Here is a 16,076-nt window from a genome sequence, read left to right as displayed (position 1 = left end):
CAACGAAGTTAGACAGACAGCTTTTGCTTTGGTGTGGTGGTTTGACCTCGGCTGGATGCCAGATGTCAACCAAACCGCTCTATCACTCCCCCTCCTCAACGGGACAGGGGGAGTAAATATGGTGACAGGCTCGTCGGTCAAGATAAGGACAGGGATATCACTCAGCAACTACCGTCACGGGCAAAACAGACTCGACTTGGGGAAATTAATTTAACTCTTTACCAATCAAATTGGAGTAGGATAATGAGAAATAAGAACAAATCTTAAAACACCTTCCCCCCACCCCTCCCTTCTTCCCAGGCTCAACTTCATTCCCGGTTTCTCTACCTCCTCCCCCCGAGCAGCACAGGGGAACGGGGAATGGGATTTGTGATCACTTCATCACACATTGTCTCTGCCGCTCCTTCCTCCTCACACCCTTCCCCTGCTCCAGTGTGGGGTCCCTCCCACGGGAGACAGTCCTCCATGAACTTCTCCAACATGAGTCCTTCCCAGGGGCTGCAGTTCTTCATGAACTGCTCCAGCGTGGGCCCCTTCCACAGGGTGCAGTCCTTCAGGAACAGACTGCTCCAGCGTGGGTCCCCCACGGGGGTCACAGTTCCTGCCAGCAAACCTGCTCCAGTGTGGGCTCCTCTCTCCATGGGTCCACAGCTCCTGCCAGGAGCCTGCTCCAGAGTGGGCTCTCCACGGGATCACAGCCTCCTTCAGGCACATCCACCTGCTCTGCCATGGGGTCCTTTCTACGGGCTGCAGGTTAACAGTGCTCCACCGTTAACCTCCATGGGCTGCAGGGGGACAACCCGAGTCACCATGGTCTCGGGCTGCAGGGGAATCTCTGCTCCGTGCCTGAAGCACCTCCTCTCCCTCCTTCTTCACTGACCTTGGTGTCTGCAGTTGTTCCTCTCACATATTCTCACTCCCTTCTCTCAGCTGCTGTTGCGCAGCAGTTTTTATCCCTTCTTAAATATGTTATCACAGAGGCATTACCAACATTGCTGATGGACTCGGCCTTAGCCAGTGGTGGGTCCGTCTTGGAGCCAGCTGGAACTGGCTCTGTCCAACACGGGGACAGCTTCTGGCACCTTCTATCAGAAGCGACCCCTACAGCCCCCCTGCTACCAAAAACTTGCCAGACAAACCCAATACATTTGGAAAAGCAGTTCTGCTAGGAAGAAATGCTGGATTTCACCCTTAAGGTCCCTTCTAGCTGCTTCATTGGGAGTCCTTTTCAAGAGTGGGCAATCAACAACAACAAAAAAGCCAACCAATAAACCAACAAAACAACCCTGTAAAAATGCTTTCCTCCTTTCTTATTTGGCCCTTTGGTGACTGCATCTGGACTCCTCTGTCCCCTCCTGGTCTCTCCAGTCCAGGAAAGACACTGATGGGTGGGGTGTGGGCCCAGCACAGGGCCTTTGGGCTGGTGAGGGGCTGGGGCACACAAGGGCAGGCGGGGGGAGCTGCCTCTGGCCTGCATCGAGAATGAAGGATCAGGGGTGGACCTGACGGGTGACTTCAGCTGCCTGCTGGGAGGCTGTAGAGAAGATGAAGACTGACTCTTCTCAGAGGTGAGCCATGGCGGAAAGAAGAGTGGCACCAGACCCAGGAGAATTCCCAGCTAGACAAAAGGAAAAGATTGTCACCATGAGGCTGCTCAGACAAAGCCCAGGTGCCCAGAGGGACTGTGGAGCCGCCTTCCTTGAAGGTATCCAAACATGACTGAACAAAGCCCTGAGAAACCAGATCCAACTGGGGCTGCTCTGAGCAGGAGCCTGGATATATGCACCCCCTTAACCAGACAAGTTTCGGAGGCATCTTTCAGGATGCTGCTCTGCAATCTCACCAACCTGACTTGGGGGGGGGGTGGGAATTACACCTTCTGCTCATATAGCATTCCCATCACAAGACCAGATGAGACCAACTTTTCATAAAATACTGGCAGGATCTTACAACTGCAAGAGTTTCAAGCTCAGTGGCCCGGTCCTGTTTTAGACCCTCCTCAGATACTGCTGCACCATCTTGCTGAATGGAGCCCAGGCACAGTGGTATAGTGCCACCTGAGCGCTGTCGGAGGCATCAGGAGCAACCTGATCAAAGTGTGAAGTTATATCAGTTTTGTAAGTTGTCTCTGCTCTGAACAAGGCACTGGACCAGCTGACCTCCAGCACTCCCTTTCAGCTGACATTATTCTGTGTGTTACCAGTTGTACAGGAACGAAAACAGCACTTCTTACGCCAGGTCCTCTCCTGCCCTGTGAAGAAAGACAGCTACCTCCCACAAGTTAGAAGCAGTGGGACAGCGCAAGCAATGCTGTCCAGTGGCAGAAGGCCAGATGGAGCTGGTAAGAAAGCTCTGCATTGGGATCTTGGGAAGTACAAGGCCATAGATGCTAACTCCAGAGCCCTGAGGGCAACGATAGGCCTTAATGGCCCTTACCAGCCCTACCTGGGACCTCCAACTACATATCCTGTGGCATTCATGAAAGCCTTGCCTGTCCCAGCCCGAGTCTGCACAGAGCCATCTCAGAAGCATCCTGATACGTGGCGTGGTTTATCTGCAGTCCAGATAGACTACACATGAATAATGGAGAGCTATAGGCACGTCCTTCAAGACCATTATCCTATCTTAATTCACATAGATGTGATAACCTACTTCAGCCCAAGGAATATTTTGCTTTGCAGACCTGAGGTGAAAGAAGCAGAACTTATAACTGATAATCACTACCACACAAAACAGTAGTACATACTGGATTACTCCCTTTCTCTTCTCGGCAGTGAAACTTTGTATCCCAGAGAGAGGGGGAATAAAAAAAAGTAAACCACAAAATTATATAAAAAACCTTCCTTGTGTAGCATAATTCTCATTAGATTTATTATACAGACAATGAAAGCTGATGCCACTCCAGATCAATTCTAGCAATAAAAAGCAAGTTACCTTTAATTTTGAAGCCTGTGCCCAAACACTCAAAAAATAAACTGAAAGGATTTGTAACAAACAGGCAACAAACCTGACTAAATCTGTGGAAGAAAACTAAGGAAACCACTTCAGCTTATGGTCTGACCATGCATAGAGAGAAAAGAAAACAGCAAAACCTGTTTGCTGTCCTAGATAGACTGGAGACTTGACTTCTCTACACTTAGAAGAGAGGTGGAGAAGCATCACGGATCGACAGTATCACAACCACCTGCCCTATATGGCTGCTTCTCAAGTCTGTGGAGATGGGTCTCCAGCCCTCCTGGAAACAGCAAGTGCTATTGGAAAACTAAAAACCAGAGACACTTTGGGAATTCTTAGTGTTTTGGAGCCTCCCACCAAGTGTTCATAGACTGAAATACAGCTTTGGATAGCCACAGCTGGAAGCAGTCATTCATCAGGTGTTCTGCATCGCTGCGTACTCAGCCACATTGCCTTTGTCCAGTTACTGAACTGGCACTCGTATCACTGCCCCTATTAGTAACTGAAGCACTGAGTACTACAGGATATTGTTACCTGTACAGCTCGTGGGACCTTCCAGCTGAGACCGGTTATTTGTTGCTCTGGGCTACAAACCACAGACACACACCCTGCAGCAACCACAGTCCCAAAGAGCTCATCATCCAGAGAAACAAGAGACATTCAGGGAGGGAAAACAGAGTCACAGATGAGTTTCACAGTTTATTCATGGGGAAAGGGGATGTTTCTACCAGAAGTAGAAAAGCAAACCTTTTGCATTATCAAAATATTTACCAGTCTCCGTTCCTCCCAACATTCAATATACTGAACAATAAGGCTTGTCCCTATTTCGTTCTGCCTAACGAGCACTTGTTACAGTATTAAGCAGTACATAGGGAAAGAGACTCCTGGATATCACACTATGAGGCTAATTGACTGGTTTGAGTTGCTTATTTTTCCACATCCCTCACACCCTTAAGAAGTCACAGCAGTAACATCAAAAGCAAGCAGTTGAAAAAACTCTTGATTTGAACGACAATGAGCCCTTAATAGAAAATTCAGCTGCAGCAGAGGCAGTCATGAAGCATCAAGTCCCTCCAAGGCCCTGACTCAATACCTGCTGAACCATCAAGGATTCTAGTTCATGATGTACTGAGAAAACAAAGGCATTCGGGTATTATTCTTTGTTGTCCAGCTTGTTTCATCCCCCACCCTCACACTGCATTTTCGAAAATCTGTGTTGTGAAGCATACTTGATCCTGACTCTCCCAGAAAAACCTGGCCACAAGGCCACCTCCCATACTGGTGAGGATCTCAGTGTCCAGATCAGTGGGTCCTGACACATTGTTGCTGGTTAGGCCCAGTCTGGGCAACACAGTTCTTGCCCCCTTTTTTCCCTTTTATTTTTGTACTTCGAACACTGCTTTCACGAAAGCCTATTTTAGTTTCTACATACTCTTCTCCATCTCCTTCCTCCACTGTCTTCTTGTCTCTCACAGAAAATTAATCAAAAATCAGTTTAGGAATTGGTCAATATTAAGGAGTTCAGCTGGAAACACAGCTTGCAAGGACAATTCACTGCAGGCTGATCCTGGCTCTCATCTCCCCAGGGAACCCTGGTCCCCATCGTAGCCATGGGCACCTGCAGGAAGCACGGGCTGTCCTTGCACAAAAGTCTTGCTGTACACATGCTGTAAATCTAGTGCTTCCCAATGTGCCAGATACTTTGGGTGCGTGCACACATCCCAAGAACGGCTCAGTTGACTGCAGAGTGCAATGTATCTACACAGCTGGGAAAGGCTGTTCCATATAGACCTTCTTTAAGCCAAGGGACCTTTGCGACATTAGAGATCGGACATAAAGGATCACTGAACAAGATGCATGTAAGAAAAGTGGTATTTTAATTCTTTTGCTTCCATGCATTCTCAGCTAAAGTTTCACACCTCAAGGATTATAGCAGCTCATTTGCAAAAAGAAAAAAACACCGCAATTTTTAAAGATGTATCTTACATCTTTGCCCCCCTCAATTACTCTATAATTGTTCTTGTGAACAATCAGAAACAAAATCATGAGGGAAACAGAAGGAAAGTCCAAGCTAATCAACATGGACAATCCTTCTGTTCTGAATTCCCTTAAAACAGGGGGGGCTGGGAGCGTATCCATGTTTTAATATCACAGGACAAACAACTGGAAGAAAGAATGCAACTGTAGAAATTGAGAGATCTATATCCTGAGAGAATCCTATAATATGTTGCAGCTCATAAGGAGCTGTAAATCACAGAAGTCCTTTTTCTTAAGATGATCTGGAATAAGAGACAAAGAAAGGACAAGCCTGGACAGAAAATGAATAAACATTAGCTACCAGCAGACTAAAATAAATGTCAAGTACCCAAACCAACCATAAAATATGTTGCACATGACCAGTTTCTGCAAAGATCAATAAAATACTTCCTCATGGCAACTCAGCTTCAATACTATGGTCTCACAAGATTTTGTTATTGCTGTTTCCAACCTCAACTACAGCTTTCAAGGCTTCCTGCTTTGCTAGAACACACACACCATAATAAAAGTAATTAAAAACCCAATAAGCTTTACATTTTCCCTAAACCTTTGCAGAGACCTCCTACATAAGTGACACTCTTCAGTCACCCCAAACACTATTTCTTTATCATTTCATTTTCTTCCTTCACTCCTCCTTTCCTTCTCTCTCCTCTCTTCCCTCCCTTCCACAAACAGGAGGAACAGAAAAGCAGAGCAGGGTTTTTATTACAAAACGATGGAAACATTTGAAGGGCCTTAGAACATTCCCAGGCTCACTAGAGCAGTCCTAGAGCCAGCAGTCTCCAACCTTCAACAGCGCAAAAAATAAAGAAGTTTTTGAGCACGCACCTCCAATACGTGCATATTTATTTATAAATTATATACATGTCCCACTGTGCTACTGTATTATACACATTATAAAACATACACAAAAATAGAAATGAAAAAAGGATGAGAATGATGAAAGAACCACCACTAGAACAGCTGCAGAGCACTAAGTCTCGGGAGTTTTGTTACTGAGTCTGGTAGAAAAAAAGCGTTGGTCCAAAGCTATTATAATGCAATTACAGTAAGATGCAGTTTTATTCCTCACTATAACCTACAAATTGTGATCAGTCAAGGTGCTGAACATCAGCAGGCAACGTATCTGTGCTGCTTTTTAAACCTCATTTATGAATAAAGGTTCTCCACTAGATCAAGTTCTTCCACACACTACCAATACTTAACAACCTCTCTCCCTCCAAGTATTCCTACTTCTGGAGTTAATACCAGATAACTTAAAATACAACAGTACAGAAAGCTTTGCTTTAGAATAAACTACTAGATTATTGTCTACATCCTTCTATTCATGGATATCTTCAAAGAGCACAAGATACAAACTGATGCAGAGTTCACTGAATAGGCTTTACAGTATTTGCCGTCTTACCGCTGACATGTTGCCTTCCACAATTTTATGTTTTTTGGTTGTATTGAAAAAATTATTGTTTGGGAGTATCAAAAATAAGCTGTTTAAACAAAAAAAAACCACTTTTCTCTTTCAAAGCAGATAAATTCTAATCATGATTTTCTTTTCTAAATCACAGCTATCACCACTGCTTGTCTCGACTCTTTGGCAAAGTTACAGGACTGCAAGAAACAGTGCACTCAAAGGCTGTTGGCCTTGGAGCACACAGAAGCAATCTCCACTATTCAAAGACTATTCTGTGCTCTCTTATTTATAATGGTGGCTTAAAGATGTTTAGCACTTAACAATACATAATAAAGACAAAGGCTTATAGCCTCAAGGAGTTTACACAACTTTAATCTCCCAATTCCGCCAGTGCCACTGTGTGGCTGCTGGCACTAAGCAGAAGCACACGGCGGCTACGCATTAATTGCTATGCAAACGAAATGAGTGGGTCACACATTCAAAACAGACCAAGGAAGGCTACGGGATCTTTTTGCACAGGGTGCTGGAGTAGATAAAAGCTGGTGCCTTGAAGCTCTCTACTGTCTGCCCAGCTTGAGCCAGACACAAAAAAAAAAAAAAAAAAAGAGACCCCAAAAAACCCAAAACAAAATACAAATGAGAGCTTTCAGCCTTGCACTCCAGTGAAGGTGAAGAACTCTGCCCTCAACGCTCCTCTTAATCCAGGAAGCCATAACCCTACTACCAAAGCCCTGCGACCAGTGTTGGCTTTTTTAGGCCCTCCAGAAGCTGTTCTTATCCCTCTTGTAACTGTAGATGCCATGATTTACTTCCCCCCGCAATACAGAGGAAAGAAACAGCATACAAAGCAAGCTAAAACACTTGCATACATAGGCACGTTTTGCCCTGAACACCAGGGATAGAGCTATCTACATAAAACATACGTGGCTCACATCTCTGCTTCATCGTTCTTACCATGCAAAAAAGCCCTTTGGTTTTGCAAATATACAGGAAAATGAGCATTCTCTGCTTCCTCAGCCAGCTCTTCTGCTTCTCATCTGCCCTATTTGTTGCTAGGAAAGGATGTTTCGCTCTTCCTTTCTGCTTCCCTTCTTTCAAAACATTACAGAACTCCTTGCTAGTAACTATTCCTGGCTATCAAGTTCCCAGCTAGGTGAGTTGACAATCAGTGACAATATCATCTGGTTTTCCTATTATGAGCAGGCTCTGCTCTATTAGCCGTGTCCTTATGTTCAGGTCCATCATAAAAGGACACACAATTTATGTAATACGAAATTTATCAGGAACACACGCCAAACTTCCTAAAAACCCCAAACCCATTATGGACGTCCTTCATTCAAACATCATTTTCCAGTGATAAATACATACCCTTAAATCAACTGGGATATTAGGATAATGTTTAAATAGATAATACCAGATTTCTCTTCCCCAAAAGCATAGGTTCCCTTTCTCAATATCAAGTCATTATAATATCTGGACAAGTTTCCTGTTTGTTGTTTAAAGTCATTGGTAAATGACTTTTCACAGATCACAGTGCAGCTGGTAAAACACTGATCTGACCTAATCACATTGACCCATGCTTGCTAGAGAATAAAGCTGAGAATTCTGAGATGATAAAGCTAGAACCTACTTTTCACACGATGTCAATATTGCAGCTACATTCTCCCATTATTTTATTCTAATAGCACAGAATACATCTGCCTTCTGCTCCTTTATGGAAAAAAACATTTACGTATTGACCAGATAACCTAAAAGCAAACACTTATTTTCCAAGTCGGTATATTCTCTATCTACAACCCAGGTTGCTGTCATACTGATACCTCAGCACGCAAGGTGAACAGACAAAGGAAAAAATTAAATATAGCAATACAGTTTAACCACAAGGTTGCAGGTTTTTTAACCCTATTTTATTAATATATCTATCTATCTGCATCTGTAAATATGTTCCTTTTTTTTTTCTTTTACCTGTAGATGCTGGGGGTCATTGGATAGGGGAGAGAAGGAAAATTTTTCTCTATTGCAAATGAAACTAAAGATAGGAGTTACAAGAAACCCTTGCTTGCAAGAGATTTAACCCATTTTTAATACCATGAGCCTACTAAACATAAAGCACATTTTTCTTTACCCACAATTATTGCTTTTTCACTTATGTGCGATCAAGTCACATGCATATCATATAAAATGACATGACTCATTTAGAGGATTTGGCTTTATGTGCAAGAACCAAACATGGTATCATTTGTTTCAGCAGTATATCCCCTAATGCCTACATCTCTCCATGAAACCTCACTAGCAATACATTTCCAATAGGCAACAGAAACTACTGCGGAACATAAAAATTAACTGAAGTTATACTTACTGTAACCTGGGAAGCATCCATGAATTGTAGGCCAAAGTAATCAGTTTCCACAAGGTCCAAATGATATACAATCTGGTCAAACAACTCTTGTCCCTTTGCATTTTTCTGTAACAGAAAAGAAAGTGGGTTTTTTTTGTGGGTGGGTATGGGTTGGTTTGTTTGGGTGGGCTTCTTTTTAAGTTCAAATGGGAAAGAGGAGATGCACAATGGAAAATAATATTTGAATAGTAGTTCTGTTTATGCTAAAGAATTGTATTGACATTTCTTTTTATTTTCTTCAAGAAAGACACAGTGACATGTTGTTCCTGTCTGCAGCTATTCCAACAATATCAGACTTTGCTCTCAAAGAAAACTTTCAAAGTTCGCTGTAACTCAAAGTGTAGGAGAGAAAGGAAAGGCTTATGTCCTGTAAGTGTCCTAAGTCACAGAGCCAACCTTTTAAACCCCAGGAAGCCAAATTCTCCAGTAAAAGCTTGCTTGACACACTGCCTGAAATCTGCTGGCTGTTACCACATATCATCTGCAGTCATGCAGTGCCGTACCACCACTCAAGCTGCAAAATAAATTCTGCACAGCTTGAATACTTGAAGAGCACTGTGAGGAAAATTAATGGGGTTTGATAAGAATCTTTCAATAATGTCGCTAATTGCAATCACATTTACAGCCTTTAAAAGGAGAAACAAAAAAAGGCAAAAAAAAAAAAAGCTACAATTCTTACTTGGCATACCATCTAAAACACATAGACATGGAAACAAAACTAACCTCAATCATGGGATACAGTACTAATAGAAAAGTTAGCTGATCTTCAAGCTAGGCCCATTGGCCTGTGTACTTGTTCTGAGGTTAAGCCAAGAATTTAGATACCCAGTGCTTCAACTTTAAACACTAGAAGAAGCAAAGCTTGGAGGTTACAGGTGGGCAGGAGGAAGAGGGAATAACAAACCAATTTTTCATGCAAACCCTGTTGTGTTACTTGGGGAAGGAAGTTTTCAAGTTCCTGATCAAAAAAACCCCTTGGCTAAAAATACACGAGATGATCATAAATCTCAGTAAGAGACTGAAGCTACAGGTGTATTTTATACAGGAAAGTACAGATCTGGAACCACTTTTGTTCCTGCTGTCCCTTATACACCTTTGAGGATTTTTTTAAAAACTTGTATTTTTTAAAGTTCTAACATATTAGGCCTTCCCACTTTGTCCCAAAATGTAGCAAAATTCACTGATTTCAGCTAAAGGAGAGCTAAACAGCATTCAGTTCCTTTAGTTCGGCCCGCTGCACAAAAGCAGCATCAATCGTAACATGCAGAACTCCTGTCCAGGATTCTAAGCTGTCTAAAATCTGTCTTCTCCAGCAAGAGACAAGATGAAGAGTTTCCTCTCTATTTTTCCAAGAAAGTCAAGCAAGCTTAGGTGTAGAGAGCAAATTTTATTTGAGTGGGGTTTTTTTTGTTTTGTTTTGTTTTGTTTTTTAACTAACAAAGTAGAAGCACAGAAATTGAATCTTATAAAATTTCAGGAACAGCATTAGGAGTTCCATTAAAGCAAGCTGCATAAAAACTTAAGCATCCAATTATCATCCTAAGATACTGCTTTATTATTTTGGGGGGGCAAGAGGTCAATAATAGACATTTTTAATCAAAGTTCAACATGCTGTTGAAAGCAGATGAGAATACAACAGCTTCTTAAAGCAGTACATTGCTAAGAAACCATCATCTTTAGATGTACAATAATTGCTATACGCCAAACAAAAAAGTTTTCTAAAAAGTATCCAGAACATATCTTCTCATATGTAGTAAATTCAGCACTTATTAAAAGAAGCCAAACCAACGCACAACAGAATTTAAACTGATTCTGTTCAAATGAGGGAGGAGAAACCCCTCCAAAGCAATAAAAAAGAAAGAGCAAGACATGAGGAATTCACAAAACTAGGAAAAACTGATTTGATGCCCTATGATCATTCTATTCCTGGTTGCTTGCTTTATGGCATTAACTACCAGTATGTTTATCTTCACCCAATAGAAACCAGAGAGAGCACACTCCACCTTCTGTACCCAAACAGTAGTTAATGTTCAACATGTGTGCTACACGGAGAATAGCTCTGCACTGCACGGCTAGACCATAAAATGCAGTATTACATACATAGCTTACAGGAGATTATAACATTTAACTTGTCACTAAATGAGCTTTCCCAGCAACTCATACCGCTTAGATGATAAAGCTGCTGCAGCCAACAAATTGCTGACAAAAAACTTTGAGATGTTACACTGAAGGGGGAGATAAAAGTGACTAACTCCTTTCCTCTACTAACAGTAAAGGATGACCTGCTCTCCTTTCTTCTGCCTCTTCACTGCCTGACGATCTCGGGAGTCAGCTTGCAGACTGGTAAGTTGGTACCTGTGCACTGAATGAAACGGGTGGCACAGGCAAAATAGAAGGGTTTTTCCTCAGGAATTACATATACTCACATGCATAAAAGTGGTCTCTAATGGAAAAAATGTCCATATTATGAGAAACTTCTGATTTTCATGGTCTTTCCCTCCTCCCCTCCTTCCAGATAACACAGAAGCTAAAAAAAATGCTTCCTCTATCAAAACCTGGTACCACATAAAGAATATGAAACTGATTTCATACAAGAAAATTTTCATAGTAGATCTAATCAGTTGGAATTCAACAAATCACGCTTCCTCTACAGACCCTCAACTTGTGCATATTTTTGAAAGATACACGTAAAAAAAGAGGCAACCTTAAACTAGGACTATTTTACAGTCCTGCTTTGCTAGACAGATGGTTCAGAACTGTCAGATGTAAAAGACCTGCATAACTTCCATCTCAAAAAAGGGAGTATATGGCAACAAACAATACACACACACTATTATATACAGTTACTACTTTGTTGTTACGAAAGTGGTTATAATTGGGAACAGTGATGTCAGGAAATCCGCAAAACCTTGTTTGGTTTTTGGAGTTTTTTGTTTGTTTGTTTTTGTTTTTAAAACCCCAACAATTAAACCACTGTCAGTGTCTGCTGGAGCGTTCCTTGGAACCACGGAGAACTTGCGTGAACACCGTGAAACATCCCAATGCTGGGAGGGCATTTCAGATGCGGCAAATGCTGGCGGGGCATTTCAGATGCCCAGCTTACAAACAAAACTACAGCCGCAACCCAAGGTACAACTGAACTAGCACGAGGCAGCCACTTGTGTTCCCTTTTGCCTCTTTGTCCTCGAAGAAACACAGAAAGACTGAATTACACTTGCAGGTTGGGAAGCTCCATGATAATGAGCAACTACTGAGAGAAAGGAAAAAAAAAGAAAAGGTGTTTCTCATGTCAGTCAGCCCTGACAGTCATGCCACTTTCCTCCACTCTGTATCCTGGAAGCCCTTCTCAAATAACCCCCCATCACATTTTCTTGGAGACCATGAATCATGGCATCAGAGAAAATTCTTACGTTTAATGAGGACTTATTGCTGGGTCCTCCTACAAGGACTCAAATCGGCATGGCTATAAAGCACCTCATAGAGCCACAGCAACAGCTGCATGGCCCACATTGCAAGTAGGCTAAATTTTTAGCTGCCAAAGACTTCCAGTCTCAGGGAATCTATGGAAATTCTTGTCAACTAAAACCTGCCAAAACAGAGATTAACTTCTCTAATTAGAAACTCTTCTAGACTTGACATGTGAATAGGCAAGAGGTTTTAACACACTTTTGGTGGGCATGAAGGAAAGGGCAAATTCATCAGCCAGGGACATTTTACACCAACTGGCTCTGTCCAAACAGGCTGATGAGTGTTGATTTTAGCTATTCCAGAATTGTTTGAAAGGTTCTGCCAAAGGGCATGAAAAGGGGACACAAGAAGACAGAAAAGTCCCAGTTTAGTGCAGATACAGTGCAAGAATGCCATTGATCCGTCCCAGAGCACACGCAGCAAAGCTGGAGAGCTTCTGTGCACACTTTCCCCAAACTGAAGTGCAGCATGTAGCAACCAAGCACAGTGCAATTACACGAACCCAAGTGGAGTGGTTGAAATTGTTGAGCCATACTAGAGAGTTCAGATTACAGCATTACAAATGAACTATTAACAGATTTCAGAAATAGCTGAAGTTGTGCTTGGGAAAACAACCTGTCAAATAGGCCAGGAGTATATGAAATAGCTTAGAAGTTGACAAAATGATAACGAAAAAAAAGGAAAATAAATTACTGCCAAGAAAAAAGTCAAAGCCAATTAACTGTAATGTGTCCCAAACTGAACAGTGAGTAGTAGCAGAAATCAGTAGGTAGGGCACATTTAGTTTCTTTTTCTAAAGAAAGCACAGGACTGTGTATTCTGCAATACATCAAATATTTTTGCAGAGTGGGCTGCTATGATCTCATGGTCACAGACACCAGGTTTTAGCTTCTAGTAAGTTAGTAAAGGAGCATTTGCAGCTAGCAATCCTCTGCTCTGCAGGCCTGATACTGCTCTGTTCCAACGGCACGAGCAGTTCCTCTCCTTGGCATTTCCTGGAACAGGGCAGCTCCGTACGTGCTGCTCCGTCCTCTTACACCTGAACTGTTACTAACTCATTTTTCAAACCTATGACTAAGGCTTTATCTGCTGGCCGTGTTGCGTGGTAGTGAGAACTTGCTTTGCCTTTTAACAGTCACTGGCAATGTTGTTTCCCAGCATTTCAGACATACTATAGGCTAAACATGCATAAAGCCATCTGGGCTTCTAATTAGCCTTGACTCCTGGTGCTTGTTATCATCTGTCCTTTAACTTGCTTTCTTCTACATAGTCAAGTCCTCAGGTTCTCAAACACATTCACCTGCACTGAAAGAAAGCAGTATTTGCATAATTTTAAAGCACAACAATGCAACTCTTTCCATATTCTTATAGATCAGTTCATTAGGTCCCTTGGGAAGAGCGCGGGACCGACACCACCCTCCAAGCTTGGTCACTGGGGGTATGTGACTACAGCAAAGTCATCCCTTGGAACATGACTCTTGTAGGCACGTCAGAGTTAGCTCATAACTAAAAAGAGGTGCATGTTATACAGCACAATTGCTATGATATCTAACAGCTTCAGCCAAGTACACAGCTGAGGCCATGGCTGGGCTTGCAAAAGCTGCACTGAAAACCATGCTATCCAGCCTAGCAGTGCTGCTACTGCTATAGTAAGGATTGTCAAAGATGGTAACATTTTTTCAAGTTCCAGTTTCCATGCCGCCATCCAGAGATGACAGTCTGCAGAGGTCATGCTGCTCTCTGCAAACTAGCCATGACCTTGGTGCCTGTCTCACCCTCCTCCCAGGGGACCCAATGAACAGATTCATAAGAATATGAAGAGAGTTGCATTTTTGTACTTAAAATTATGCAAATGGACTAACTAACTTGCTCCAGCTCCTTGAAGATGTTAGGTTATTTTCTTACCAGTCAACCACTGACTCAAGTTTTGAGTTCTGGCTTCGAGCTCATTTAAAAATATGTCACTGTTCAAATGACCATTAAGCCTCTCACCCTGTCACGGCAGTAAGAGCAGCATTGCTTCAGAGCCTGCTACTGCATGCCAATTATGTTTAAATGTAGTACAGACCATAGAAACAAGCAGCATTCCTGAATGTGCCCAGAAGAAAATGCAACTGATGATGCATGTGAACTTTTAGCTGAAGGAGAACAAAATTCATTCTAATCCTTTTGAGAAATTAGCTAAAAACAAGAGCCAAAATCACCTTAGAATCATAGATTGTTTAGGTTGGAAAAAACCTTTAAGATCATCAAGTCGAACCATTAACCTAGCACTGCCAAGTCCACCACTAAACCATGTCCCTAAGCACCACAGCTACACGTCTTTCAAATACCTCCAGGGATGGGGACTCCACCACTTCCCTGGGCAGCCTGTTCCAATGCCTGACTACTCTTTCAGGGAAGAAATTTTTCCTAATACCCAATCTAAGCCTCCCCTGGCACAACTTGAGGCCATTTCCTCTCGTCCTATCGCTTGTTACTAGGGAGAAGAGACCGACCCCCACCTCGCTACAACCTCCTTTCAGGTAGTTGTAGAGAGCAATAAGGTCTCCCCTCAGCCTCCTCTTCTCCAGGCTAAACAACCCCAGCTCCCTCAGCCGCTCCTCATGAGACTTGTGCTCTAGACCCTTCACCAACTTCGTTGCCCTCCTCTGGACACGCTCCAGCACCTCGATGTCCTTCTTGTAGTGAGGGGCCCAAAACTGAACACAGTACTCGAGGTGCAGCCTCACCAGTGCTGAGTACAGGGGCACTATCACCTCCCTGGTCCTGCTGGCCACACTATTCCTGATACAGGCCAGGATGCCATTGGCCCTCTTGGCCACCTGGGCACACTGCTGGCTCATGTTGAGGTGGCTGTAAACCAACACCCCCAGGTCCTTTTCTGCCAGGCAGCTCTCCAGCCACTCCTCCCCCAGCCTGTAGCGTTGCATGGGGTTGTTGTGACCCAAGTGCAGGACCCGGCACTGAGCCTTGTTGAACCTCATACAGTTGGCCCCGGCCCAACGATCCAGCCTGTCCAGGTCCCTCTGCAGGACCTTCCTACCCTCCAGCAGATCGACACTTCCATCCAACTTGGTGTCATCTGTAAACTTACTGAGGGTGCACTCAATCCCCTCTTCCAGACTGTTGACAAAGATATTAACCAGAACTGGGCCCAATACTGAGCCCTGGGGAACACCACTTGTGACCGGCCACCAACTGGATTTACTCCATTCACCACCACTCTTTGGGCCCAGCCATCCAGCCAGTTTTTTACCCAGCAAAGCATACGCCCATCCAAGCCATGAGCAGCCAGTTTCTCCAGCAGAATGCTGACAACAATGGTGTCAAAGGCTTTACTAAAATCTAGGTAGACAACATCCACAGCTTTTCCCTCACCCACTAACCTTAACCTCCCCCTGCAAAAAAACCCCAAAACAAAAAAAAATGCCAAACACATAAACACAGCACCAAAACCCCAGCCCTTCATCAGGAGACAAAAAAATTCCCTGAATGGCATTTATTTATTATAATCTTGAAAGCACAAATACTTTGCTCCCAGTCAGTTTTGTCAATACTCCAAACTAAAATTGCTATTTCCTGAGCAAAAGAAGCTTATGAGCAAAGCAAAAAAACCCCAACCAACAAACCAAGCCACTTCCTTCAAATTACTCTCAAAGTCTATGATAAAACTAGGACTCTCACAAGTCACATCCCATCAAAGGGATAGGGGGAACCTCAAATAAAGAAGCAGCACACTACCATTTAAGTACATGCTCTCTGCTGGTAGATTGGCACTAACAGTGCAAGTGAGCTGCGTTTCTGCAA

At 43.2% G+C, this 16,076-nt stretch overlaps 1 protein-coding gene across 2 annotated transcripts in view; it reads right to left on the bottom strand.

Moving 5' to 3' along the window:
- Positions 1-16,076, bottom strand: part of EPB41L4B (erythrocyte membrane protein band 4.1 like 4B) — a gene marked incomplete at both ends in the record, with an annotated part of 177,372 nt that overhangs the window by 110,605 nt on the left and 50,691 nt on the right. For both annotated transcript variants that reach the window (XM_082304048.1, XM_082304049.1), the window contains one exon: positions 8,760-8,864. In XM_082304048.1, the coding sequence (XP_082160174.1) occupies positions 8,760-8,864 (105 nt within the window). The remainder of the gene's footprint in view (positions 1-8,759; positions 8,865-16,076) is intronic.

The sequence above is a fragment of the Platalea leucorodia genome, assembly GCF_965183815.1.
Source record: "Platalea leucorodia genome assembly, chromosome: 1".
NCBI lineage: Eukaryota > Metazoa > Chordata > Aves > Pelecaniformes > Threskiornithidae > Platalea > Platalea leucorodia.
The sequence above is the reverse complement of the archived record's forward strand: the minus strand, read 5'-3'. Positions and strand labels throughout refer to the sequence as shown.